This window comes from Eucalyptus grandis, chromosome 6 (assembly GCF_016545825.1).
Source record: "Eucalyptus grandis isolate ANBG69807.140 chromosome 6, ASM1654582v1, whole genome shotgun sequence".
Lineage (NCBI taxonomy): Eukaryota > Viridiplantae > Streptophyta > Magnoliopsida > Myrtales > Myrtaceae > Eucalyptus > Eucalyptus grandis.
This window is the reverse complement of record NC_052617.1, coordinates 1865430-1877627: the sequence shown is the minus strand read 5'-3', so window position 1 is coordinate 1877627 and position 12198 is coordinate 1865430. Positions and strand designations below refer to the sequence as shown.

The 12198-nt window shown below is 42.8% G+C and overlaps 2 protein-coding genes across 3 annotated transcripts; both read left to right on the top strand.

Annotated features, from left to right (window-relative positions):
- The first annotated feature begins 1807 nt into the window (after positions 1 to 1807).
- LOC104447884 (subtilisin-like protease SBT3) lies at positions 1808 to 4551 on the top strand. Of its 2 annotated transcripts, XM_018875223.2 has the most exons (2): positions 2098 to 2365; positions 2467 to 4551. In XM_018875223.2, the coding sequence occupies exons 1-2, from the start codon at positions 2242 to 2244 to the stop codon at positions 4350 to 4352; spliced, it is 2010 nt and encodes a 669-aa protein (XP_018730768.2). In that variant the 5' UTR covers positions 2098 to 2241; the 3' UTR covers positions 4353 to 4551. The 2 variants fall into 2 exon arrangements, with proteins under 2 accessions (XP_010059919.2, XP_018730768.2); XM_010061617.3 differs by having other exon boundaries at positions 1808 to 4551.
- A 3265-nt stretch (positions 4552 to 7816) lies between these two features.
- Positions 7817 to 9878, top strand: LOC104447885. The gene is made up of 3 exons (XM_010061618.3): positions 7817 to 8652; positions 8818 to 9003; positions 9099 to 9878. The coding sequence occupies exons 1-3, from the start codon at positions 8161 to 8163 to the stop codon at positions 9381 to 9383; spliced, it is 963 nt and encodes a 320-aa protein (XP_010059920.1). The 5' UTR covers positions 7817 to 8160; the 3' UTR covers positions 9384 to 9878.
- Positions 9879 to 12198: the final 2320 nt, after the last annotated feature.

The window sequence follows — 12198 nt, the reverse complement described above, 5'->3', positions numbered from 1 at the left end:
AAAAATTGGCCAACCGATTTCACGCATGAGATATGGTTATCAATCTTATCTTATTTGATTTGCCGTCATGTTAGTTAAATCAATTTTATTCTCGTAAAAGGAAAAAAATATTTGAATTAGGATTAGATTTGTTTTAGAATAGTTCTTATTATCTTGCATATTTAGAATAAGGATTTTAATTTCGAATTTCATTAAAAAAACACAAAAATTATCATGCATATGTCATGGACAATTAAGGCGTTTTTTGTACGTCATTGCATATTAGGATAAAATTGCATGTTTCATTTTAAGTTTAGATTGATTTTTTAGATAAATTACATCTTAGGTTAGAGATTGCTAAGTTAAGATTATATATTAGTTTAATTGGGGTTTAGCTTAACCTAATCCTTAATACAAATTGAATATAATCTTAATCCTTGCATTTTTCTAATTTCGAATTTCGTGGAAAATACAAAAGAAGTTGCCTTAGAATTAATCAATTTCATTCTTTATGATAGATTGGATGTTTATATTTTATTTATGTCATATAGTTTAAGTTATATTACCATGTCATATCATTTTATGTTAGATTAGTAGCATGCATTGTATAAATGATGATTCTCATTTTATAATTGAAAAGAAAAATGAATTGTGTGTTAATTAGAAATCATATCTAGGGTTGATAATGTGAATTCTGATTTAACAACGCAGATACTTTCGTTACTACAAGATAATTTTTGTAATTTATTCATTACTTTTTTGGGTGTTAATCCGTATGATCGCTTCTCATGTTAAGGAAATAGCTTAAAATCAATTCAAGCTGTTTGCCAAATATTTTTTCAAAATAAAAAAGAAATGTACCGAAAAGACATTAGAGAAATCTAATGTAATCAAGTCTCTGTACCCAAAATTTCTAGTTCGTAAAAGTAAAATAATTCTCTCATTATTTTTTATCTAATCGACATAGATATCTTTGTATTTTAGATATTTGAACTCAAGTCACGAATTGTGATGAGTTTAGGAGAGCCCGGGTTAAGTTAGACTTAGTAATTCATTAGCCTAATTTTAGGTAGTAAAAATTTAGGTCGCGACAAACATTTTGGAAGATTATTGAGATTTAGGAGATTCCACTAGAACTCAACAAAATCTCTTAAATTTGATAAGTCAATACTTGTTCTTTATTTATTTCTCCATTAAGGAAACGAAATATCCATTGAAATGTCTGTATACATGTGTTCCCGAGTCATCCTAAAACCCAATCTACGAGTGATCCAATCGTTGAGCACATGGAGGGCCAAAAATGGGAGGAGGGATCAGTACGTCCTTGTCCTGATCGATGTTGAGGCAATGTGTCCCATTCGTTTTGGACCCATATCCAACGATCAGAATAACCTTCGTGGTATGGCTTTCTTTCTCGAGTCCGTGCATGGTTGATCGCCGAGGCAAAAGAAAGCATTCCAGCTTGAAGGCATATGAACCAGAGAGATTGATTCAAATTGAAATATGATGACTTTGTAATATGCGCGCACACACGCACCCACTAAAATCACTCAAAAGTTATAAGAAATTACTCAAAAGTTATAAGAATCAACCAAAAATCATGCGCTGGATTCCAAATGTTTTTTTATGCACATGTCATAGTCAAAGTGAGAGATAATTGCATACCTCCCTTATGTTTTGATTAGCTTATTGGCCTTCCACTTTCCTATTCAGCAATCCAAAAGAAAGTGTTCCCACTTGATTTCTTTTCTATCATCAATCTCACAGTTGAGGGGCAAAGAAAGAAAAACGTGAGGAGGTACGAGTACAGTCTGATACTTCTCCTTCCTTTTTCGTCCGTTAGCCTTCCTCTTTTCCCTTGGGTTGGAATGAGTCCATAGGAGATGGGAACAGATCATTGATAACAGGGTCCACTCCACCTTGAGTCACTAAATGTATGAAGATACCAATTGACAAGTTGAGAGAATGAAGTGTGTCGAGGTTCTCTCTTGAGCCTCCCATACTTCTCGTTCCCTATATGAAGGTGCAAGCTTCCGCTCTGTTTTGAAATCATCTCCCTTCAATTGCTCGTCATGGCCGTTTTTGTTCATTCCTTCGTGACAGGGGTCCTAGCCCTGATTATCCTCTGCTTCGTTCCGACTTTGGAGCAATCCGACAATTATATAATCCACATGGACTCATCCTTCATGCCCAAAGCCTTCTCTGACCACCATAGCTGGTACTTGGCCACTGTCTCATCACTAGCACAAAGTCCTAGTCCTAATGTTAGAGCCAGAGCTAGTGCCGCATCCACTTCCAGGCTCATCTACAGCTACACTCATGTCATTCAGGGTTTCAGTGCTAGTCTCTCTCCTAGCGAGCTGGAGGCCCTTAAGAAGCGCCCAGGGTACGTCTCTTCCCTGAAGGATTTGCCAGTTAAAGCTGACACAACTCACTCGACCCAATTTCTTGGCCTAAATTCTAATGCCGGGGCATGGCCTACCTCAGATTACGGCAAGGATATCATAATTGGGCTTGTGGATACGGGCGTTTGGCCGGAAAGCCCGAGCTTCAACGATGACGGAATGACTGCAATTCCATCCAAATGGAAAGGCGAATGCGAGGTTGGTACCCAATTCAATGCTTCGATGTGCAATAGAAAGCTCATAGGAGCCCGGTTCTTCAACAAGGCACTGATAGCAAAATATCCCAACGTTACCTTGTCCATGAACTCTACGCGTGACACTGAGGGACATGGCACGCACACATCCACCACGGCTGCTGGAAACTACGTCAAGGGAGCATCTTTCTTTGGCTATGCTCCAGGAACTGCAACAGGTGTGGCTCCACGGTCTCGAGTGGCCATGTACAAGGCCCTGTGGGTCGAAAGCCCGTATTCTGCAGATGTTATTGCTGCAATTGATCAGGCAATTATTGATGGTGTCGATGTCTTGTCCTTGTCATTTGGCCTGAATGGCGTTCCATTGTATGAAGACCTAATTGCGATCGCCACATATGCAGCCATGGAGAAAGGGATCTTTGTATCGACGTCAGCGGGAAATGAGGGGCCTTTGCTCCAGACCCTGCACAATGGGACTCCCTGGGTCATAACTGTCGCCGCTGGAGACATGGACCGTGATTTTGGAGGAACTATTACCCTTGGCAGCGGTATTTCGATTGCAGGCTCGACTCTCTTTCCAGGCGACCCATCCTTGGGTGAATCTCCAGTTGTTTTTGCGGATACGTGCAACCATACAATATTGAGCAAGATCAGTCCCACGAACATTGTCGTGTGCGACGACTGGAGTGACATTTTCAGCGACCAGGTTGAAAATGTCCAACTAGCAAAAGTTGCTGGTGGAGTGTTCATAACAAGCAGCTCTGACCTCAATTTCTTCATCCGGAGCTCATTCCCAGCAATCTTTTTGAATCCTACAGATGGCGAAACCATCAAAGCCTACATCAAGAATTCGTCTGAGCCAACAGCAAGTATTCAATTTCGGAAAACACTAATCCGTAGCAAGCCTGCTCCAAGCGTAGCAAGCTACAGCTCTCGTGGCCCATCCCCAAGTTGTCCAGTCGTCCTCAAGCCCGACATTTTGGCTCCTGGCTCAAAGATCCTGGCTGGGTGGCCTCAAAAAAATCCAGTAAGTGTGGTGAACTCACATGAACTATTTAGCAACTTCAACCTTTTGTCAGGGACATCGATGTCGTGCCCGCACATTGCCGGAGTGGCCGCGCTCCTAAGAGGAGCACACCCGGAGTGGAGCCCTGCAGCCATCCGGTCTGCCATGATGACTACATCGTATTCAACGGATAGCACAAATGCCCCTATCAAAGACTCTGGGAGTGGCTTCGAACCAGCGAGCCCTCTAGCAATGGGAGCTGGCCACGTCAATCCAAACAAGGCGTTAGACCCCGGACTCATATACGATGTGACCCCCCAAGACTACGTCGACCTCATGTGCGCGATGAATTACACGTCGAAGCAAATTCAAATCGTCACCAGATCATCTTCCTACAATTGTTCAGACTCATCACTGGACCTTAACTACCCTTCGTTCATTGCCTTCTTTAGTTCAAACAGCTTGGTCTCTCCGACAGCACAAGAATTCTTCCGGACGGTGACTAATGTGGGAGACGGGCCATCAACCTATGTCGCGAAAGTGACTCCGATGGAGGGATACAAGATTAATGTCAAGCCGGATAAATTGACGTTCAAAGAGAAGTATGAGAAGCTGAGGTATAAGCTGACGATAGAAGGACCAAAACAGATGAATCAGAAGCTGATGTTCGGTTCTGTGAGTTGGATGGATAAAGGTGGCAAGTATGTGGTCAAAAGTCCCATTGTGGCGACGAGCCTGAGCTCGGAGGCATTGACGTCCAGAACTTGAATTTTTTTTCTGGTTTGGCAGCAGTAGGCGAAGATATCTTCTTTATCTCTTTTTCCTTTTTCGAATTAATTTTTCTAGAATGTAATAGACCAACTTCCTTTGGGTACGTGAAACTTGGAAGAAGCTTGGAAGTGGATATGATGTCCAAATCATACCACACATCTTACTTGCTAAACAACAAAAAGCCAGCTTTGCAATCTGTACGATAGTTGCATGTGACTATGTGAGTATCCGAAGTCCCATATCCACCCATTGCACTTCAATCATCAAGAACAAGACAAGCATAACGAAGTTTCAAAGACCATAAGTTACTTTGGCTTTAGGACTGAAGATTGTCCGAATTAGTGAACGATGAGATTCTTGAGTTTGCTTCTCATCACAAAACAGAGTGGCATTTTGCGCAGCTCGTTTCCATTTTCAGCATCGCAAAAGGGTTCGTATTGTTGGAATTGAAGTACGGATGGTGAATTCTCCATGCAAGTTTACCCCAGCAAATCCCAAATTATTGCCCACCAAACATGATGAGACAACCTGCCATAAGAGATCATTATTGAAAGATGGTTTTTGTTACTCATGAAAGAGAAGAAGTTAACTCATGAGTTTGTGAGAGAATTCACTGGGATAAGATTACTATAAATGCCATAATTTTTATACAGTGTTTATCTTTATTGTGGTTATATCATAATCACATTTTTCGTTCACTTAATTGCTTTAATTATTAAAAATTGTTCATTTGAGTGACATCAGTGATTTGTCTTGTCAAAAAATCTAACGTGACATTAATTATTATCTATTGGCCAATGTGGCTCGTTGGAAATAGTTAATCAACGTAAACACAAGAAATCACTTTTTGGCTCTATTGATTAAAAAAAGTACAAACATAAAAGAGCAGCCATGAAAGCCCCCCTGATTTGTCGATGTGCGCCCATCGCAACCTAACGTGAGCTACGAAATTCCTCTCTCCGCCGAACATCACGCTTTCTCATTGGAAGCACTTGGCCTCAAGCGCCGGCGAGGGGTCTTTCCTCGAGACCCTGCACAAGGGGACTCCCTGGGTCACAACTGTCTCCGCCGGTGGCGACATGGACCGTGATTTTGGAGGAACTATTACTCTCAGCTTGAATCTCTTTCCAGGCAACCCATCCTTGAGTGAATCTCCAATTGTTTTTGCGGACGCGTGCAACAAATTCAATCCAATCGAACGAGATCAGTCACACGAACGTTGCCGTGTGCGAGGACAAGAGTGACATCATAAGCGACCAGATCGACCATGTCCGAGGAGCAAAAGTTGCTGGCGGAGGGTTCAAGACAAACAGCTCTCACCTCGAGTTCTTCATCCAGAGCTCATTCCCGGCAATCTTTTTGAATCCTGCAGATGGCGAAACCATCAAGAACTCGTCTGAGCCAACAGCAAGCATTCAATTTCGGAGAACGCTGATCGGTACTGTAGCAAGCCTGCTCCGAGCATAACGAGCCATAGCTCCCATGGTCCATCCCCGAGTTGTCCGGTTGTCCTCAAGCCCGACATTTCGGCTCCCTCAAGAAGTTACCAACTTTTACTTGTGTTGGTTAGTAGCAACACCTTACATTTGCTGACTATTTGTACAAGTGACTTACCAACTTTCTCCTATTGTAATACTCCCTAGCTAGTATGGGGTCACCGACCCTCATTTGATTTTCTTACCATTGTTCATTTGTTTGTTCGATTTTGAAGTTTTTTGACCGCTTACAAAATGCTTCACTTATCAACACCTTAAACTTATCAACTCTTCATAAAAATTACCATCTATACTTAGAAGTTTTTTCACCTACTTTTCTCTAACTAAATTACTAATTATTTCTGAATAACTAATTTTGATTCGAGTTACTAACTTTGTTTGATGAAGGGGGGCAAAGAATGGGACTTTCGTTGGCTGACGACCCCGGCAATTGCCGGAAGTGATGGCGGCAGGGTTCAAGGGACATCGACAGCTTGTGGGCGGGGGTGAGCGACGGGGCTGGATCTCCGGCGGAGGCAGAAGGGTTGGCGAGGAGATAGATAGGGAAATGTGCATGGGCTTTGTTTGGTTTTCGTGTAGGCATTTGGGCGGCCTCTTTATACTTTCACTTCTGGAATGGGCTCTAATTTTCGGGCCCAGGTTTCAAATTCCCGTAAATATCGGGCTCAATGAAATTAAAAGATGAAAATGTGAAAACCAGAATAGAGATTTATCTTTTACTCTAAAACTCTGTTAGTGTTAAGAATATACTGAATGGAAATTAAACAGTATGCGATACATACGGATATGTATAGTTATGTTTCTTAAAATTATGTGAATAAAGTTGGCATTACTTATAATGTTGTTTTTACCAACAAAAAAAAAAGTCGTTGCTGTGAATTTACATTAGTAGTAGAATTCACATAAAATTATACATATTTTAATCGTAATTATTTCATAAAAATATTTTTTCTAACAATTAAATTATGTTAATGTTTCATACTATCTGATAACAAATCGAAATGATCAGTATTTTTTTTTTATGTGATATGATATAATGCAATCATACCTTTGGTAAATATATGGTAATTGACATATTATATCATTATTCAGCTAATGGAAAGGTATAGAGCAACCAAAAGATGACATAATTTTACATGGCTATAATACAACATGTTTTTATATGCACATAATACGTGATACTCAATAGAATGACTATTTTCTCACAAGTATGCGGGAGACTAAAGTTTTATAGAAAATCTTCATGGGTATATTTATTTTGTATAAAAATAACAACTATTATTTCATTATTTGTAAGTTCTAAGGTTCAATTGCACATTCATAATAATTTTTAGAATTTTCAGTACATTTATCTCAAATATCAAATATAATCAATCCGGACAAATTAAGAGAAATATACCAAATCTCATAAATATATCTCTAAAGATATCGTGGCAACCGCAGTCAATTGACATCTCTCTACTACGTGTGCAGTGAGAGAGAAACAGAACTTGGTTCGTGGTGGTGTTTGCCTCAAATGATAGTGGCTAGACGCAGCTATTGTCGGGGGTTGGGATTGGGCACGGGAAGAGGAGAGGGAGAGGAGATAGGAGGGACAACAAGTGCGGATTCCTTTTTCAGTTTAAAAAAAAAAAAAAAAACTATCAAAATCACCAAGTACCACGCTCTCATCATGTGGAGAAATGATCATGGCAAATTCATGCTATGAAATTCTAATCCTAGTAATTAGTATGAAAACGACCTCAACGAGGCACATCGGATTAACTCACATGACTCTCGAGCAATCAAAAACCCAAAAAGCAATTTCCTCCCGATCCGGCCGTAACAAAGCGAAGGAGAGTCCACGGAATCTCATAAAGAAAAAACCGAACTCGGGCACGAGCTAATTTAGTAGGAAAGCCAACAATAATAAATTAAAAAGCGCCAACTTTATTTAATTTGGGAGCCGTGGGGGGGCAAACCATCTCGCCTCCCATGTGGCGCGCCACACTCAATTATAGATGCCTCCCCGACGGTGCCAACTGTAACATTGCTGTCGGAACGACCAGCCCCTTCCTCACTCCATTTCCTCCCACTTTCCTCTTCCCCAGAACAGCAAAAAACTCCGCCACTCAAGCCACAATTATTCCAATCTCGTTTCGTATTTTAATGCCCGCACCCCGTTTGACAAAAGCTCCATCACGTTAAAGTGGTGGCCTTCCTTCCGTCCACATTGCCATTGCCACACTGGGCCTGAACTAGTGAGGGAGAGAGAGAGAGAGAGAGAGGAGGAGCAGCTTGTCGACCGACACGACGCCTGCCTGCCCAAGATGCACGCCAAGACGGATTCCGAGGTGACCAGCATCGCCCCATCGTCCCCAACCCGGTCCCCGCGCCGCCCCGTCTACTACGTCCAGAGCCCCTCCCGCGACTCCCACGACGGCGAGAAGACCACCACGTCCTTCCACTCCACCCCGGCCCTCAGCCCCACCGCATCCCCGCCCCACTCCCACTCCTCCGTCGGCCGCCACTCCCGCCAGTCCTCCTCCAGCCGCTTCTCCGGCTCCCTCAAGCCCGGATCCCGCAAGATCTCCCCCAACGATGGCTCCCGCGGCGGCGGCCGGAAGGGCGGCGGCGGCGGCCGGAAGGAGTGCGCCGTCATCGAGGAGGAGGGGCTCCTCGAGGAGGAGGACCGCGCGCGGGGCCTGCCCCGCCGGTGCTACTACCTCGCCTTCGTGCTCGGGTTCTTCATCCTCTTCTCCTTCTTCTCCCTCATCCTCTGGGGGGCCAGCAAGAACCAGAAGCCCAGGATCACCATGAGGGTACGAACACTCCCATTCCTAGGCTTAACGACATTTCCCTTTTCTCATTTGTGGGTTTTGGAGCATTGGTGTAGAAGTCCGAGGATTACTCGAGTCTCGTTTTTTTACGAGTGAATTGCGTGCGAAGTCGGCAACTGATCGAATTCCTTTCTTGGGTTTTTGCAGAGCATCACCTTCGAGCAATTCAAGATCCAGGCCGGATCGGACGGCACCGGAGTCGCGACGGACATGATCACCGTGAACTCCACGGTCAAGTTCACTTACCGCAACACCGGCACGTTCTTCGGCGTCCACGTCACCGCGACGCCCGTCGATCTCTCCTACACTCAGCTCACCATCGCCTCCGGAACAGTAAGGGCGAACCCCCCACCCGAAATTCACGAGATTTCCACCATGTTTATTTATGGCAATTAATTTCGATCGTTTTTCAACTGGGTTTCTCGCAGCTGAAGAAGTTCTACCAGGGGAGGAAGAGCCAGAGGGTGGCGTCGGTGTCGGTGATCAGCGACCAGATCCCGCTGTACGGGAGCGGATCTGGGCTGAGCACCTCGTCGGACAAGCCGACCTCGCCGGTGCCCCTCACCCTGAGCTTCGTGGTCCGATCCAAGGCGTACGTCCTGGGGAAGCTGGTCAAGCCCAAATTCTCCAAGAAGATCGATTGCTCCGTCACCTTCGATCCGAACAAGCTCAACGTGGCGATCTCGCTGGCCAAGGCTTGCACGTACAGCTGAACGAAGGTAGAAAATCGCGAAGGAAGAAAGTCGCCCCTTTTTCTTTTTTCTTTTTTTCCTTTTTTTTTTTCTTTTGGGCGGTCGATTACAGCTAAGCGGGCAGGTCAAAGGGTAGTTCGGGCAGGGAATAGGTGACGCGCCTTTGGACTTTTTGGCTGCCCGACGTGCGCCGCGAGTGGGGGGAGAGCAAAAGACGCGATTCGTTTCGGTGGAGGTGTGTGACCTGGTGACCGGGGGCGGCGGTTTCACTGTTCCTTTAATATTTTTGTCTATTCTTTTTTTATTCTACAATATGGTGATGATGAATAATTTTTAAATTTAAAGAATATGGGACAAGTGTAACTACTACATTCAGTACATTGTTTAGTGGAAACATCGTTGTCTTATTGCTTTAAAAAATATGTCGTCACCGGTTCGTGCCATGTACAGACGTGAAGTCAGATGGAATTGTTTATTTGTTTGTCATAAGAGAATTTCCTCAGTTTGGTTTTTGCCCTGATTGCGTAGCTTTTGTAACCGGCCATGTGACTTGCTCGCAAAGCCAAGAATCGAAATACGATAGGATGAGATATAATGAGAAATCCTCTCCGACTTTGTATCCTATTATGACTTGATTGCTACTTGATTGGATGTAAGATTGGGATATCGAAATTATCCTGATCCTATCAACGTGAATTTCCCAAGCGGGTGTGAATGGTTCTCGAGAGGCAGCATCTAAGTTTAGCACTAGTCCTACTTATCACAACTTAATTTCTCGATTATTTGCGCCATTTCTTTTTGTGTTAAAAGCCTTACTGATCAATCGGTGGTCGATTAGGAGTAAAGTAAGACACGGGAGCGCATCTTATATCTACAAACTAGAGATTTGTGAGATTTGGTAAACACCGAATTCATCTAATGTCCCGCTATCAGTACATTTTTCTTTATAAAAAAGATATTTCATGCTTCTTTTTTTCAATTTATTCCCTAGCAGGCACCTAGATGTCTGTGCATAAATGCTAAGGCAATAAAAATTAACTCAATTGATAATAAGGCGCTTCAATCATTGCAATTTATCAGAACCGCTCAAAGTGGAATAGAGGCGCAAAAGGGAAGAGATAAAGAGTGAGAGGACTCTCAAATGAAATGGAGACCGTCGTAACCAATAGAAAGCGCAACAGCATGTGTTTGTCGTTGACTCCGAAGGAAGATTGCTTGAGGGGTTTGCACGAACTATATGAGGGTCTCATCCGCTCTCCAAGTTAGAAATCCTAGCTTGTCTCTAACATGACTATTGAGTCAAACAACTCCACTTTGAAAAGCTTTTTCCGAGTGGTAAGCAAGACAGACTGACCAAATCAAGAATTGCTCGGAACAATTGATTTAGTTCGATTTCCGAAAGTGTTGATCTAGTTCTTGGTTCCTAAAATTGAAATGTGTTCGGGTGGTTCAGTGTCAAGGAGAATCGAGCCGGACTGCCTAGACATATTGTAATTTTTCTTTTTATAAAATGTCTCATTCATGCCTTCTCCTCTTATGGTAATTTCCTTTAGCCCTACAATGCTCAAACTTACTCTTCTCTTTTAATCTTTCCTTTTCTTTGGATTACCTTCACCTCTCATGGAGTTTGAAACATTCTCTCATTTGAATTGGACTGGTTCCATTGGACTGTTCAAGAATGTTCAATTCCAATATTGATTTTGAAGTGGGACGGAACCGGGTTGGGTACCAATCACCCCCAATTTTGTTCAATACCTCTCACTGCGCTGGGAACTAAAAGTTCTTATCACCGATTGTAAAGTCTTGCCAGCCCATTATCCCAATCTAAATATAGCCCATTGTATTAACCCAAATGGAGTAGTTGATTGCGTTGTAAAGGTCTTCAAATGGAAGGCTTTGCCATGGAATTGGGTGTCTAGTCCCCCTCCCCCTCTCTGGAAGTTCCTTCTGTTAGAAGCCCCATAGTCTTGTAATTGGGCTCTTTTCTAATGAAAGAAAACCTTCTTTCTGAAGGGAAAAAAAGAGAGGAACCAATGAGGTAGAGACTAGCAGAACTAATGGCTTTTTTTTTTTTTTTTTTTTTTTTTTTTTTTTTTTTTTTTTTTGTTGGTGTCTTCACTAGGCTGGCCCTTCACATCGGACTCCTGAGATCTCTCCCTTTTCTATTCTCAGCCAGCTCTGCTTCCTTTCTCATGCTGGCCAAGATCAACCTCTCCAATCTTTTCCTTCCCTTCTCAATTGCCCGAAGCTCCATTTTTATCTTATGCCAAGAGCTTTGATTCTACTTTTTGCCAAGAATCCCCCCAATTCAGGCCCCCTTTTGACTGTGATTTCCTGTTTTGGCCGAGTGAGTGTTCCTAGTGTGAATAAAATATTCTCTTTTTCTTGTTGAATGATGGAGAAATTCCACCGATTTCATTTCTTCTCCATTTCAATGCACATGCGCTCGTTCAGAATAAACACGGGAGTGGCTGAGAGGCTGGGCTCTCGTGGGCTCCGTCTTGAATTCAAATGAAATTCGGGCCCAAGTTCAATACCGGATCCTACGTACGAGCAATTTAAATGATATTCATAACCAGGCATATATTTAACTCGATGTGGTTATGCTGTTCCCAAAATTGTTTCTAGTATCTAAACGCAATAAAGGACATGAATGCATAATTATGCGACATCGATATCTATGTTAAGGGGTCAAGCTCTATTATCTCATTTTTATGAAATGCACAAGAGATTTTTTTGGCAAAAATCTATGTGTCGACAATGCATCAATATTAATTTGGTTACCTAATAATGTGTGAATCAAAATTCTCGACAGTATGTAGTTGAGAATACGTTC